The sequence below is a fragment of the Strigops habroptila genome, chromosome 2 (assembly GCF_004027225.2).
Source record: "Strigops habroptila isolate Jane chromosome 2, bStrHab1.2.pri, whole genome shotgun sequence".
NCBI lineage: Eukaryota > Metazoa > Chordata > Aves > Psittaciformes > Psittacidae > Strigops > Strigops habroptila.
The window spans coordinates 62097439-62114398 of record NC_044278.2 but is presented as its reverse complement, the minus strand read 5'-3'; the positions used below and the strand labels follow the sequence as shown (position 1 = coordinate 62114398).

The window sequence follows — 16960 nt, the reverse complement described above, 5'->3', positions numbered from 1 at the left end:
GGTACCTATGACCAGTAGGTATTACTCTGCATGTCATTAAGGTAGTCATAGGGTAGCCATACAGGTACGGGTAACGAGGCCTAGAAAAGCGCAAGACTAAAGGCCTTTCATTTAGGGGAAAAAACCAACAACTGCATTAACAAATGATGCTGCCAGCATTTAAACAATGCTTTATTGCCTGTTTCGGTTAAACTGCAATCTGCATTTATTATCACAACAGACAGCATTTACCTGCCAGACTTTTTTAATATGTAATACTGCAGGCATTTTTGTCACTTGACAAAAAAGGACAATCCTGAACAGCACGTGCAACTGTCACTGTCCTATCAAGCTCCCAACTCATAAGACTACATATGATCTAACAGTTAAAATCCAAGAGAAGTAAGCTGTAAAGAAAATAATAATTTATGAACACATACCTATGATGGAATCCCTTCGAAAAACATCTCTGTCAAAAATATAAAATGACAGATGGCGAAAGGTCCGAGGAATTTCACAGTAAAAGTCTTCTCCATAGAAGGGGCTGGGTAAACAAAAACAACATACACATAAACACACACACACACAAGGGAAAAAAAAAAGAAATTAGTCTTGGTATCCTGGAGGAGCCAGTGTGTTCATACTTCACACCCAGAACATCACTCTGGGCTGTGACGGTCTTTCCCGCCCATGAATGTGTGCCTTCTAGCACACTGACTCTTAACTATCTTAAACACCCACAGAACAAGATTTCTTCATGTGAAAAAAACCCCAACAGATACTTCTTTTTATCTGGAAAATAAATGTCCCAAAATAAGAGGGCAGAGACCAAGTAAGACTGTATCTTATCTATTAAGATGAAGTGCCCTGAAAGGTGGAGAGAGGCCCCTGCTGCCACACTACACTTACACCACTATGACAAAGATCACTAAAGCATACACATGAACTGGATGAGCAAAATACAGCATGGTTCATGGCATATATAGTTATATATTTATTTAAAAGGATCTGGTTTATTTAAAATAAAATGCCTACAGCCATTGCCTCTTTCCCCATCCCCTGCAATGTTTCTTATTTAAACTCAGATTCAGTCAACTGATGGTAACTAAGCCTTGGAGCTGGCATGATGCTTGTTACCTGATAGTGCTGCATATCTGTCTATTTTTGCACACTGGAATTGTATAGAATAAGTTCTTTTACAGTAAGACCAGATTTAAAAAAAATAAATACTATCTCAGCATGAAAAGCTCTTTAGAGACTTCAGGGGCTTTCTCTGGATCCTACCAATTTAAATGGAGAAAAAGAAAATCTCAAGACACCTAATAGCGATCCTTTCAGTTTCTCTCTATCCAATTACATGGGTAAGGATTTATTCCTAAGAACTATAAGCATATATCAACATTATTTATTCATTGACAGGTCTACCATTTTACACACACTTTTCATTCCTAGTCACTCATGCCTCAGTAGATCTACATGAGTGGATGCAGTTTGAGTCATATGGACAAATACAGCAAGCACTGCAGATATAGACTTAAAAATAAATCTAATTCCAATAGGCCAAAAGCCAGCAGGTTTTTTTTTTAAATTCCTTTTTAAACACAGAACTCCTTATTGTCTTGGCTAAGCACAGAAATGGGAGACAGAACTGTGCTGTAGCTTTAATCATTACTAAAGGCTTTTTATGTCAGAAAATCATATATAAAAAAATATTAATATTTCCTTGCATTATCTTTCATTTTTTTCAGCATTTTGTCAGGAGACATCATTCCCTTGGCTTCTTTCAGAATATTTTACATCACCGTGCATTTTTGCTTGTATTTCTGCCTACAGTAAAAATACACTCCCCCAGAATTGCCACATTCCCTCAAGAGCTAGCTGACAAGTCTCACTCAAAACACACAGGCAATGCAAATTAGCTAAGCACTCTGTGCTTGAAAGGAATATGCCACATTAATTTTATGAAGTCCAGAGACATCACTCAGTATTCAGTAAGAACATTATTTAAGTCACTACTCCAACAGCCACATGCAAGAACACATACTGGATAAACAACGAAGCCCAAGGCATACCCACAGGTTAAACTTCCACCACTGGAAACATTTTCCCATTCCCTGAAATAAACACATCCAGCTGTAAGTTATGGCAACCAGCATGAGCCCCACTCAGTCATTGCTACTGTGAAGGCAGGAGAGAAAATCTAACAGCTGGAAATGGAAGCTGGTTTGACTGTCCCAACTGCCCCCAACAGCACTCTCAGTTATGTCCTCTTTTATTTGGAATCAAGAATTTGGCAGCCACCACTTCAAGCACAAAATATGTGAGTTCTTTGCTACAAGTGGCTTCCACCAAACTGAGAACTATGTGACTATCGCAGCAGCCACGCTTCTGCTGGCGACCCCGAGGGCCTCATTCTGCACACATCACTTGGTGCAAGTTTTCACGCACAAACTTAACCCAAGGGGGCTACACAAATGCATAAACATTGCCCAAACATCTAGTGCATTACACATGCAAAACACTTGCATCGTTCCGAGGCCTAATACTCTGCTCAGCCATAAAATTGTCCTTTCTGCTGGAAGAATATGACAGATGAACTTACTCACTATCATGAAACAATACTTAATGAACTGTGGATGATACACCCAATCTTCTGTCAAGAATTTAAGGGAAGCTTCAGTATACTGGAAGTCTAAAGGCAATGTAAATACAAGTGAGACTTGCACCGCAAATTCTTTAATTCAGCTTAGCCGATTCTGGAGAAAAGAGCAGAGAAGAGACAACAACTGGGGCCTTTAGAAAGTGCCTTATTAATGTTTGACACTGGCGGGGGTGGGGTTAGGGGCAGAAGATAACTAAGACCACACCACAGCAAAACAAACATGAGATTCAGAAAAGCAGAGCGGACAAGAGAAAGCATCTTCGTCCAATACATGGTATCAGAAAGAGACTGATTAACGGAAGAAATGCTGTGATGGGTGACTTAGCCATGCAGGGACTACATCTGGGCACTACTTTTCTGCACAAGGCTTGTTAGCCTGAGCAGCGCTCTCTGGCTGGTACTCTGCACAGGATGCGCTATTTGCAGCCGCAGTCAACCCAAGTTTTGTTCTGCTCTTGGCTTTCCCCCTCCAAGGTCTTGTACCCTTCGTAGATTCACAACTCTCATCACTCAGGTAACACCCTGAGGTGCGCTGCACTCGTAATTAATATAAGCAAGCAGATTTCCAACACAAGTGCACTCACTCTACACTGGATAATTAGCCAGCAAAGTTTTCACTGTACGGATACAGATCGAGATAAATCTGATATCCCCTCACCCCAATCCTGTGTTGCTCTGTAGAAACAGTATCTTCTTTCTGAAAGAATCAAAAGTTACCACACAAAAGCTTCCAGCTTCCACTTCAATGTGTGCTTTTTCTCCTTGTATCTCTAGAGAACAGTACTCGCTTTGTCTCCCACCCAGACCTGAAGAGCAAGAGGTCGCAGCAGTCAAACCCCATGATTTATTTCCCAAGCTAACTTCTCTTGAGCGTGAGCCCCAGGGCTGCAGAACAGTTTTTCCAAAAGAACAGCTAAATTCCTCCCTCAGTGCCCCCTCTCTCCCAAAAGCCAGAATTAGTTTGATTTGGCTTCGGTGAGTACTTTTATTTTGACATAGCAATTAATAAAAAGCAGCAGCATCTGCCTACACAGCCCTCAGGAGTCTGACAAGATCCTCCAAAACAAATACTAGAACTAGACCGGCTGAAAACTCGGGAATCTTTCTGAACCAAATGAGTTCAGCTTTCCTTGTGGATTCCATTCAGGAAAAGTTTTAATCATTCAAAGGCGAGGAGAAATAATGAGACGCCCCTCCCCAACCTTGCAACCTGCACAATGGAAGGGCATGGACAAGACCAGTGTTGTCATTATTTCAGTTCCTTCTGGACTTCAAACATATGACGGGACATAACTGCTGAGGGCAATATCTTGCGAGGACAGAGACAGTGGGCCTCCACTGTAAATGCAATTCAGCTCCTTCCAAGCTCAATATAAAGGTGTTTTCAAACCCAGCTTCTTCAGTAGACTACTAAGTTTAGAACAGTTTTACTAACTTTTTAGTTTTGCTATCACACACCAGTGAGCAGGCACCAACTACTCTGAGTTATTAAATGGGGCTTGTTCTAAGTCACTGTCTCTTGTTTTCCCAACAGGATTAGAAACTACAAAGAAAGAACTGCACCGATTTTAAAATCCTTGCTCCAAGCTTTCAGACACACAAGGGTCCAACTCTGTAGTCTTCTACTCTACATACCCTCACTTCACACCCCTTTCTTCTCTCTTTTCCAGTAGATACCCATCACGTTGCTATGCTCTGGATGAGAGAAACTCTACCTCAGCAGCAGAGGTAGTCCTTTCCTCAGGAAGCATGGGGGTCTTACCGCACAGCTTTTATCCAGCCCCTACCACCAACACATACACTAATCAATCCATCTCAGGACACTTCCCTTAGGGTGCTCTCACCGCTCTCGTCACAGAAGAGACACACACCCCCCCCCCCCCCCCAAAAAAGCCAAGTAAAAGCATAAAGAATAGTGCAATGATTTGAATCTTCAGGCATATTCTCCCAAAAAAAAAAAAATTTTGCTTGTTCTGAATGCTCACGGGAGCAGGAATACCAAGGAATCAAACCCAAAAAGTCCCCTTTAGGTACTGTTCCACTCTCAGCTATCCAGCTTAGAGCCTTTCCCATTTCAAGGTATCTATTTTTGAACCTCTTCTAATGTGTGTCTTGGCAATGGGTATTTTCAGGAGGAGACAGGGAAGGAGAAGAGAAACAAATTACTGTGTAGATCAAGCGGAATGAAAGCAAATAAGGAAGAGAATCCTCATTTCAAACATAATGAATGGGAACTTCTTCCCCGATAAAAGGTTCAAAATTTGTTCACTTTTACATGTTTTACTAAAATCCAGAGGCATGCTTGCAACTTTAATTCCATACTGTCACACATCTAATGAAATCATCACCAATAATATTAACAGAGAGGAAGAGACTTCTTAAAACCAATCTCAGTGTAGAAACATTTCTTTAGTTTCAGGCTGTGTTGCAAAAGCTCGTGCATGTTTCTCAATACTTAGGATTCGCTAAAGCAGTTTTGTCTTTGTTTTGGCACCAGTACTTCAGTGGATGAAGTGAAAGAGTTGCATGATGAATAATAATGAAACCCCTCAAACCAGAATTCTTTGTGTATAGCTTTTTCTTTTTTTAAACTGCTTTTGTGATTGAAAGTAAGGACTATTAACATGCCACAGACAACTCCACATCCTCTGACTATTTTAAAACATTTAGAAATACTGGATTCATCCTGCTGCATGAACTTAAAGACCAGAGTTCACACCACCATGTGAGTGGGAAGCAAAATCAGTCTGTACAAAGGAGTACACTTGTTTGTTTCTACTACTAAGCTTTTTCTACTACTTGACTAATACATTTTATACTATGCTTTGCAGCGTATGTAAAGGGAGTGGGGTAGAGAAGAGAAGGTTTATTCAAAGAAGATACAGCAAGCCAAATAGAAATCTGAATGCACTTCAGTCTCCTACTAGACACAGAGCTACGAGACAATGGGCAAGTAAGATGGGCTCTGTAAGGGCCAAAGTTGGCAGATGTCACGGTAGCTTCCTTACACAGTTTATTAAAAATACCTAGTATTATATTTGAAGCACAGATTTGGCAGAAGACACGCAGCGGGAAGTATACGGCCAGAAGGCAACATCTAAATCCAAACATACCAATTATGGCCACTGTTAAGCCTCCCAGACATCCATTGAGACGAAGGCAGATTTTTACTTATGTCCTTGTGCAGAGACACCCAGATGGACAGTGCTGTGTTATAGCCACCACCACCCCTACTACAGAGAGAAAAAATAAAGCAGTGTGTATTTTCTCAACCCCATGCTCAGAGGGGAGAGACAGACACAAGAGCTATAGTTATCATCCTCACTTGACAGTTGCTGGTTTGGCTCAATGAGGCTTACAGGGATTATGATAACTTGGAGCAGCAGCCGTTTGGCCCCTGGTCACCTCCCAAAATATTCTGTAAGACGACACACATACAAACAACAGAAGTCACATTACAGCTGCATTTACTTTTATTTTTTTTTTTTAATCAGTCAAAGCAGCCTACACCACCAGCAATTGTTTCTCACATGGGTGGCTTTTCATGCGGATAAATGCTCTCATTCATAAACCCTGCCTTAGGTCTCAAGGCTCTCTTCGTTCTCCACCCTCCATTAAGTCTTGCTTCCCTTCCTTGTGCCCTTCCTAGCTGTATTACTTCCCTACACAACCATACACTCCTTGCCTTCAATAACATCCCTGACCAGGCTGAAGTTGTATCCACACCCATCTTATCCCTGTTCCTTAAAGGCCTGGAGTTTTTCTGAATTGAAGTCTACTGACATCAGGAATTCAAGCCACAGTTAAACGTAGTGGAGTGCAGAAGACGGCAGGCCCTGGGACAGACAGCACACTGAGGAGCAAGTTGGGAGCAAGCAGGACAGAAGCTGCAGACCATGCTACAGCATCCAGCTCAAGGCCTTTTTACTTAAGGCCTCCAGGCTGGGGAAAGCTGTTATTTCAAGGAGGGAAGCTGGCAATGTAAGAATATGGAAGTAGCTAATGGAACTAACTCAGATACAGCAGCTAATTTTGGCAATGGCCCAATTAAGGGAAACAACTCCATGTTTAAAATCTGAGAAGTGGCCTGCATCCAAGATGTTATCAGAACACGAGAAGTTTAGCTATGCAGCCATGAACTCCAAACATAGGAAAATAAGGGGTTTAAGCAAGCCTAGAATTAAAAAACAGCATCAAATATGGCAGTGGAATTACTTAGAAAAAGTTCTGAGAGCTACTGATTGAATTTGTTACCTGATCTAGAGCAAAGGCACAGCAACCTCTTGTTAAAAACAACACAGTCTTAACTACGATTTTACAGCACATTTCACCATACACTCACAAGCACACTGCAGACTGTTACCTTCACTGGAGACTAGCAAAAAGATGACTGGGGGTCGGGAAAGTGCCTCTGGCTTCATTTGCTGTTTCATTCAGGCTTTGATCACTATGTTTAGCATGTGAAAAATTCCTCAGTGAAATAGTGGAGAACTAAATAATCACAGACTCAAGACGCTTGGCTCACCTCTCTAAAGCACACAGTGTCAGCCATTTGATTCTTAGCATACAACGGTTTTTGCCTTTATTCATATCCTTGAAACAAATTTAGAGATGTCACATTCCTTCCATTCTTCACCTATGATTTGAGAAGCTGCCTTGATTTCGTGTTGCAGCTGACACTGCCCTTTAAGTGAATGGAAACATTTGATGCAAGCAGCAAAGGCAAAGTCAGTCTTAATGCCAATGAGCCGAGAAAGTTTATCCTCAGGGAAGATTTGTAGCTAGGAACAAGTCCTGGATGGTGAAGCCTGAAGTTCAACAAGGCCAAGTGCAAGGTCCCAAGCCAAATACAAGCTGAACAGAGACTGGATTGAGAGCAGTCATGAGGAGAAAGACGTTGGGGAGTGTTGGTTGAAGAGAAGCTCAACATGAGCCAGCAGTGTGTGCTTGCAGCCCAGAAAGCCAACCATGTGCTGGGCTGCATCACCAGCAGCGTAACCAGCAGGTCGAAGGAGGTGATCCTGCCCCTTTACTCTGCTCTCGTGAGGCTCCACCTGGAGTACTGCATCCAGCTCTGGGGCCCCAAGCAGCAGAAGGATGTGGACCTGTTGAAGCGAGTGCAGAGGAGGCCATGAAGATGATCAGAGGCTGGAGCACGTCTCCTGTGAAGACAGGCTGAGAGAGCTGGGCTTGTTCAGCCTGAAGAAGAGAAGTCTCTGGGGAGATCTTTGAGCAGCCTTCCAGTACCTAAAGGGGTCTACAAGGAATCTGGAGAGGGACTTTTTACAAGGATATGTAGTGACAAGAGAAAATGGTCTTAAACTGAAAGATGGTAGATTTAGACTAGGCATTAGGAAGAAGCTCTTTACTGTGAGGGCAGTGAGGCCCTGGCACAGGTTGCCCAGAGAAGCTGTGGCTGCCCCATCCCTGGCAGCGTTCAAGGCCAGGCTGGATGGGGCTTTGAGCAACCTGGCCTAGTGGAAGGTGTCCCTGCCCGTGGCAGAGAGGTTGGAACTAGGTCTTTAAGGTCCCTTCCAACCCAAACCATTTGGTGATTCTAAGTTTGAAATTACTCATGGAGGGAAGCTAAGTAGTTGGTTCAGCAAAGGAAATTAATACACAAAATTCTTGTCAGGCTGTCCACTGGCAGCTAGGAATTCAAGAAAAGTTACACATCTCTGCATTTAAAAGAACAGTAAATTCTCACACGTTCCTTAGGACGTAAAATAAATGAGTCCCTTCATGTACATCTCTGCTAGGTTAGATGGAACGGATCCAATTCTATCCAGTGCCTTTGCAGATGATGGTAATATAAATATTGAAGAACAAATACAAAACAGAGGAGCGTGTTAAATCCTGGCTCTAACTGACCTCTCCCTCATATCTTATGACTTGCATGTGACCTTCTCAGAATTTACTAAAAGCTTGTGCCAAGGAGTTTATGAAAACAGTGCTGCTTGAGGAGTTCAAGATTCTCTTCCTGGGAACCTGGAGAGCTTGCTCTGACCAACCCACGCGTTCCTTGTGCATGTCCAAAGATCCCCAGAGAGGTCGGATGACTCCAACTGCCCCACATAAACAATACTTTCACTCTGCTCTGCGGTTTCATAGAAAGGCCTGCCCATGTTGTAACCCTTGACTTGTTTCAATCAGACACTACCAAGTTATCCTCACAGCAGCCCTCAAAACCTTCCAGCACACGGCAGCAGTGCCACCATTCGGTTTAGCAGAAGCCAATGGAGGTTGGATGGCAGGAATTATTTAACTTCCTGATTGTAATTTGTGAGTCCCACCTGACCGCTGAACAGAGAAGTTAAGGTTCGCCATACTGGCTGCTCTCAGTTTTTGAGATGCAAACTTAGATACAGGGCATCAGGCTCACAGAGATTCTCTTCAGAGCACTGGTAAGGGCACCGGACTGTGCAATAAGATGTGCTGGTTCAGTTCTTACGAGTTCTGAATGATTCATGCTTTGTTGATTTAAGAGGTTACTGTTCTCAGCTGTCTTCTCGTGCCTCAGCCACAGCCTAATAAAATAAAAATCTGTTGCAGAAGTTTAGGACAGAGCCCAGGGAGGCAACTTCTTACACTGTCCCAGTAAAAAACACAGCAGATCACAAGTCAGAGTCTGAAGGCTCTGCCGCAGATATCCCAAGCAAGTCAGAATTGCACATTCATCCAAGTTCCTCTGGGAAGGAGAGATAACTGCTTCATTTTTCTCATTTATCAGTTCTGTTTAAACTTTACATCAGGAGAGGGCTTGCCTGGAAAAGTATACATTTCTGCAGTGCTTAGTAGAAGCTTAATGAAGCTCAACTGAATAAAAAGAAGGGGTGGAGGGGAAGGCACAAGCAAGCACTCCTTGAATTCCCAAGTACACAAGACTGTTTTCAGTGTGACTTTAATTGTAAACCTTTTCATGCAGATGAAGAAGTCATTTATGCAGATATGTTGGAAAAGATGGGCTTCTCCAGGAAAATCTGAATGAGAAGACATCACTTCAGAGTCAGCAGTGCTAGGGCCGCACATGAAACACCTTTCAATTCAGACATTCACACAAAACATTTTATTTTTCATAACTACATGATAGTCATTTTTTGAGCTTACTGGAAGATGGGGAGTTACCAGTACAAGTGAAATTACAGGCAATTCTTAAAACGTACTTTAGAGCAAACCAGCCCTGTGTCGGCCGTGAAGTGATCAGAAATAGAAAATAGGCTTGAACATCAGAGCAGAGCCAGTGCTCTCCCCTTCAAACTCTAGTCAAAGGCTGTGTCACCCACTTCAGTGCCAGCCACACAGATGTTCAGGCAGGATTCGATTATTTTACTCATGTGTTGGCCCAGCTTCACATCTCTCCTCCCATCTAACGTCGCATAATGCAGCAGTGATACCCCAGAAAAAGGGACCCAACATGTGCTTTGCTATTACACTGGGAAGTGCCTGGCAAAGAAGCACCATACATGAAAGCAGCTGTTTCTCTGCTGCATACACATTACATGGGCCTCAGGGCACATAAACATCGCCTGCCCAATAATTCAGTCAATGGGTTGAATCAATCTACAAACAAGCATTAAAGAATGTAACAGCATTGCTGGCTCCTCAGCTGTGTGTTCATCTCAGTCTTACAAAAAACAACAGGCGACCGTGTTACAGTCTGAAATCATTTGAAAAACATCTTCCTCTGGAAGTCTATGCACTTGTTTGAATAGATGTAAACACAGTCATAAAAGATTAAGTAGCTGTGTGCGTGTGCCTCACTAAATAAGAGCAATTCTTAGTCACAGATTGGGAAGACATCCCAGTTTTACCATTCATGTATTTGGGATTTTTGTCTGCTTTTCTTCTATGCAACAGAAAAACAAGGGCAGAAGAAACACCTATACAGATAAATGCAAAACTCATTTGATATCATTGTCTGTAAGTGGATATTCAGGGGCTGTGAAGAAGCAAGTTTTTCAAAAATAGTACTTTGCAAATAGAAGATTACAGAGGGAGAAGGCAAACTGCCACTGGAGGTTCTTTAAGAACAAAAATCTTCTTCACAATAAACTTCAACCTAAACTTCCTTCCCCACTGCAATTTAAGTTTATTATTACTTGCAATATCTGTACTGGACATACAGAGTAATTCTCTCCCTCTGAAGTTTGGTTTTTTTTGGGGGGAGGGAAGGGGGTGGTGGTGGTGGTGTCTGGCTTTTTTGGGGTTTGGCTGGGGGGGGGGGTTTTGTATATTTACATAGTTATAACTACTTCCATCCCTCTAGGCTAAATAATTCCCAGATTGTAACCTTTCCTCAGTGGTTATGTTTTCCAGACCTCTGATCATTGTGTTGCTCTCTTCAGAATTCACCTCAATTTCACAAAAAGAACTTAGTTCTGCAGGAAACCAGAAACCTTCCAGTTCTGCACAGCCTCAGTGTACCCCTTCTGCTTTATAATGGTATCTAAAGACAGGTGGAATTTTTCTGAGTGAAGGAATTAGACTTGTTGCTTATTCCTACTACTAAGAGTTTATTTTCTCCATAGAAAAATACCTAGATTAGTACAAGGAAATTACTTCAACTATTCTCATACATCCCCACTCTCCAGCTTCCATTTCCCTGCAAGGCACTAATGATCATCCAGAAACAACCCACACTGTGCAACTTCTAGTTGTGAGCAGAAGGGCTACAGATGTTTGACCCAGGAATGAATTGAAATGAGTTACAAAGTCACCTATAGGGAAACAACTGGTTCAGGGACAACTTGTTTAGGGACACTGCATGTCAGTTATTGGAAAATATACAGTACACTACAAACAGGAAAGCATTAGCATCACCATTCAAAACCACTATATGTTTAGTCAATTTAACTGCCTCAAGAAACAGAAGTCTCTATTATGGACCCCAGTACACCAGCATACTGTATCAGAATAGAAGATGAGAAAGGAAAATGTAGACAACAAAAAATGAGGTGAGAGAACAATTAAAGTGACTTAAGGGAATAAACCTCACTTCAAGCTACTCAGACTCACATTCTTAAATGCATTAGGTACTTCTGAGGGGTTGGGGGTGAGGTCTAGAGCTACTTCCCAAAGTAAATTACTTGCAATAACAAGACAAATAGCAAATTCCTAACTGTATTACTCAACTGTCTTTCCCTACTTCATATCTTAAGATAAAAGTTAGAAACTTGACTGTTCCTTGCTGCTACGTTCCCCTCAATTCTAAAAAAAGCCTGGCTTGCCAGCGCATACATGTATGCCCAGCCTTGTTCCCTTTATTTTTCTGATATTTGGGGATTTCCAGGACAAAGCGTTTTAACTTTTGCTTCGTGCTTCTCGTTCATTCTACATTTGGCTTCTACAATCTCACAGGAAGTTTCCAAGATAATAAGACAAGCATCTCATGTTCCAGCCTCTCCTTTCAGTTGCAGCCTCATGATGGGGGGAGGAGGGGAAAACCCTAACTTCACCCTTTCGGGTAGCTAAACCAATGCAAAACACTAAGCATAGACACAAAACGGAGTTCAGTGCTCCCTTCTAAATTGAGATCTGAAAAGCTTAGGGAAGTTCAAAACAAATGTTGCAGAAAGAAAGGAGACTGGCTGTACATTCTTAGGAAAATAGTTACTATGGCTTGCCTTGGTGAAGACTCTTTCCCATATATATAGATAGGAATTATGACATGAACAGTTCTACCACTGGTGTCCTTAAAACTGGAAAAAGGATCATACTCATCCTCCCTCCTCCCCTCAAAAAAGTATCTTTGGAACATTAAACAAACATAGTCAGCAGAGAATAAGAGTTAACAGAACATGTATACACGTATTTGTTACCATAATGACTTCTCCACTATTTTGGTCCTGAAAACCTCCTCCTGGTCCAGGTTTACTGTACAGTAGCAATCCCTCATCTTGTTTGGCCCCGGATATGTAGGAAGATTTTTGGCTTCACCTAAAGACAAGAAAGAAAAAAACCAGAAGGATTACATATTAAAATGTCATCCATAAATTAGTCATCTGTCAACTAATGCAGTGTCAGCAACACGGCTAAAGTGAAGTATTGCATTGTCTTTTTCCTCCCAAAAGTGAAGCCTCTCTTAAACTTCGCAGCAGCACTCTCTTTCCAAGGCAGCAGCTCCTGACCGTCGCCACGTTTAGAGCTCAGCAGTAGCCAGCAACAACTCAGCAGTTCATTGTGTTGGATATATTCACATGTATTTGAGTGCACACTGCTTCCTTCCAAATTTGTGTTTATGTTTTGATCAGTCCTCCCAAAAGATACCAGCAACACAATATAACATCCCGTAAGATACCAGGAACACAATACAACATGGTGATAATAAAGCTTTCCAATACAGCCCACTGATTTTATGCTAAAGGCATCACCAGAACACAGCAAGTGAGAACTGAACCCAGCTCCGCCACTCTCCATGGATGTGGAGATGGAAAACAGTCACTTTAGTTACAGCCAACAGCCTTACATCACACACTGGACTTCAAAAGCACTCTGATGAGGCAACTAGCATTTGGGAAGCTGCCTAAGGTCCCTGCACTAAGGTACCATGCAAATCATGAATATTCTTCATAATAAACATTTGTTTCAAAACTGCGAGAAACATGGATGTATCCTAGATTTACAGGAAAAAAGAAAAAGAGAAAAAGACAGGATTGAGGAACTAAGGGTAACCAAGAGACTACAAAACACAAGAGCACGAGCATGAAACAAGAATAAACCCACAGCTTTTCCCTCTACATATCCATTAATAACCAAAGCTGAGCACTAAATTTCCTTGGCAGACTGATAAAATCAAAACTCTCAGACAGGAAACTGGGTAATGCTCCTCATGGCTTTGTTAAAGCACATAAGTACTGCGTGGATGAGTGATTTAATTCTAAAGACAAAACTTAGAACTCTCAAAGAATGACTAAGTGTAAGTCTACAACGCACGTGCTCTTATTTATCTCCAGTCTTCCAGTACCCAGAGATTATTAGCACATACCACAGGAACTAGATCATTCTCTCCTGTAAAAATACAAGGAATAACACTAAAACTAAAAATGCACAGACGAAGGGAACACAGGTTTGTTTGCCAGTGGAGAAGAGAACTCTAAATGACAGTAACAAATATAACTTTTTATCAGATGTCTGCAGCTCAGCTTAACTGCATTTTACTAGACATGCTTTCCCAGTCTCCAGCTCCCAAATAGCTCCATACTATTAACAGAATCATCTTGCTTCTTTCAACCCTGTTTTCAGCAAAGACATACTTTTTCCTTTCTGCAGGTTAGTTCAACAGAACTCTGATGCATGTGCATGTAAATACTGAAGAACTACAGCAAGGAAAGATTAAGCCAATCTGCATCCTCAGCTTTAAAGGAAAAACATAAAGTGACACAGGACTGCACGGCTTCCTGGCTGTGATCTCTTTCTGGCACACAGTGTGCACACTTTTGCTAACTGACACATGACATGCCCTTGGAAACACCACACGTCCACACTTCTTCAAAAATGGCCTGTATATATATATATGGGTGATCATACATGTGTATGTTTTCTAAAGCAAATCACAGAACATATAAGGTGGCATTGAAAAAGGACGTGAAAACATGATTTCAGACAGTAATGTCTCACTTTAGAGCTCTTCTAAATAAAGTTTGCTCTCAGCTCAGCTGATGCAACTCGATAGCATTCTTCCCACTTCCTTCAGAGCTGTGAGACATTGTGTATAAAAAAGAAGCTGTCTCTGCTGTAACTGGGAGGTGTGACTGGAACATCTGTTGGCATGCCCAATGTGGCTTTAAACTAAGCTGTAGCGTTAGCAATAGTTTAACTGCAACAACCAAATATATACTGAGGATTACTGATGGCTTGCTCGGGCTGCATCGAGGTCTATTCTGCCATAGTAAACCTTACTTTTACTCTTGTTACTCTGAGTTCAAGCAAGTTGCAAGTCAAATGCACTGGCCTCACATAGACTGAGGTCGCCAAGTTTGTATCCTCGACCCAAGTCCCGAGCACCCAAATTTCTCTTCTCTATTTTCACATTAAAGTCATGTGAAGCCAGCCTCTTTTTTGGATAACCGAGTAAAGGTCCCCAGAGACAGAGAGCGTGCATGTCAACAGGAAGAGTTTCAATAGCAGAACGATAAGGAAGTCTTCCTCTGGGGCTGGCACATCATTCTCACAGCTCTTCCAAGAGAACGGGACAGAACTTTTCAAGCTCAAAATTAAACCAAAAATTTACGCAGTTTCCCTTTTTCTGCACTCTTCCATTTCCACTTCAACACGAACACACACACATGAAACCAATTCTGGATTCTGTGATCTTGATTTCCAGTTTTCTGATGTGCACAATATTCACTTAAGCGCTTAAAGCTGATACTTAGTCATGTCGGAGCACTCCGTAAAAACTGTATTTCGAAAACTCAGTTCTTCTCTTTGTTAGTAAGATTTACAGTAGGAAAGCCCACAATATTAAAACTTCAATGCAATGCAGAGGAAGACACCATTTAGGATTGCTACAAAATGACCGCCTGCAGCCTGTACAGCAAATTAAAGCTCACCACCATCACAATACTGGAAAGTGGGGCACACAGGGAAGATAGAGGGAGAAGGCATTTTACAGTAATTTCTTTCTTCGAACTGGAAAAAGGCCCTGAAAAAACCACTGAGACTAGAACAAGGGATTAATTGACCAACCCAACATATTAATCATGTTACTGACTTGAGTAGGAGCTTATGAAAAATAAAAGAAATCGGTTTTCTTCCCAACGCTGGCAGCAGCCAATGGCTGTTTAGATTCCTCCGGCACTGAGTGGTTAAGAAAAATTTGTCAAGCTTTCAAGCATAGCTAAAGACTCTGCTCTCTAGCCAGACATTTTATGTCAACAAATGCGCTCTGTTAGAGCTTCAGTTGCTCTTTAGATTCCTCCAAGACAAAAACGTTCCCTCTGTGGCACCGGTTTGCCATCTACAATGGAGCTGAACAATTTGCTCAGGATTTTTTGGGTTCTGCTACTACTGAAACGAAAAAACAAAGCCCAGAATACTTGATACAGTCATGCACCATTTCCATATTCTCAAGAATCAGAGCTATGAGATCAGTTAATTTGAGTAAGATTTTATCATTTCACTTATCTGTATAGAAGAGGCATCTTCATCAGTCGTATTTTCAAGAGGCAGCTTTGCACTTCCCACCCCCATCCCCTTCATATTTGTGAAGTACCTGCATGCTAGAGAATTTGGGAAGGGTTTGCAGACAAAAGGTCTGCAAAACACCTTCAGTGTTCCACTTCACCACTAAGAAGAAACAGAATGTTTCCTAAGATGTCTAAGACCTTGACAATTTAAAATACACAAGCACTCTGATTTGGTGCAAAAGGCTTCCATTTGGAGGCATAGTGGCAGAATAATCAGTTCTAGTTAGCAATAGCTTTTCTCTCTATCCCTGCACTTCCAATATACATGGGTCCTAATTTAATGGTGTTAAATCACTCAAGTTAGTAGCGAGTACTTAAACCTAGAAAACCTGATTTCAGCTATTGAAAAGTTATCATTAGCTATTTTGGACAAGTCTTAAAACATAGACCATGCAACTCGGAACACCTCGCTGGCTTGCTATCTTCTCCCCACAAATACTAGGTTACTACAGTTTAAAAATGGACTACTGAGCAGAACAGATAGCCTGAGCTAGAGAACAGATAGCCTGAGCTAGCCACAGCGAATGCAACAGGCTGGATAAAGAGGATAGAAAAACTTAAAACTATCTTCACCTTCCTTGTTCCTTCCAATGTTATACATTCCTGCCTTGCTAAGATATTGGCAATAAAAGGGAAGCAAGAAAAAAGGGCTCACCTGCATACATGGCAGAGAAGAGCACTGCTTAGATGCTTGGGAACATAAGTGGTGAAAACAAGAAAAACTTTGAAGATGTTTTTAAGCATAAACAAACATGTACATGTATACATTTCCTTAAGGTTTTGCCACTTTAGTTTTTTGAAGCATCTAGTGCTTTTAACTGAATTGAGATACTTGGCATAGCATCCCCTTTCTTTTGACAGGCTTCTCCAGATGCAGCTTTCTGGAAAGCAGAGAATGCACAACAGCCAGGCATTATTTCTACCTTTTGGAAAAAGATCTGCTGCTCCTGTGCTTCCAGGTATTGGGACACCACCACACACCCGCTGATCTGAGTGCACGAAGGAAGACTTTGTAATGTGTCGACAAATTCAGCTTGCTGTCTTCTAGTAGCAGCATATTTGATTTTATCAAGATGGCATGGGAGAATCACTTCCCAAACTATTTCAGAATACAAACAAGCAAACAAAAACGTAC

General features: G+C 41.7%; 1 protein-coding gene across 2 annotated transcripts in view; it reads right to left on the bottom strand.

Moving 5' to 3' along the window:
• RASA3 (RAS p21 protein activator 3) overlaps window positions 1–16960 on the bottom strand; it is a 130716-nt gene that overhangs the window by 78614 nt on the left and 35142 nt on the right. For both annotated transcript variants that reach the window (XM_030473698.1, XM_030473704.1), the window contains exons 2-3: window positions 12460–12577; window positions 420–523 (exon numbers count right to left, since the gene is read on the bottom strand). In XM_030473698.1, coding sequence (XP_030329558.1) covers window positions 420–523; window positions 12460–12577 — 222 coding nt within the window. The remainder of the gene's footprint in view (window positions 1–419; window positions 524–12459; window positions 12578–16960) is intronic.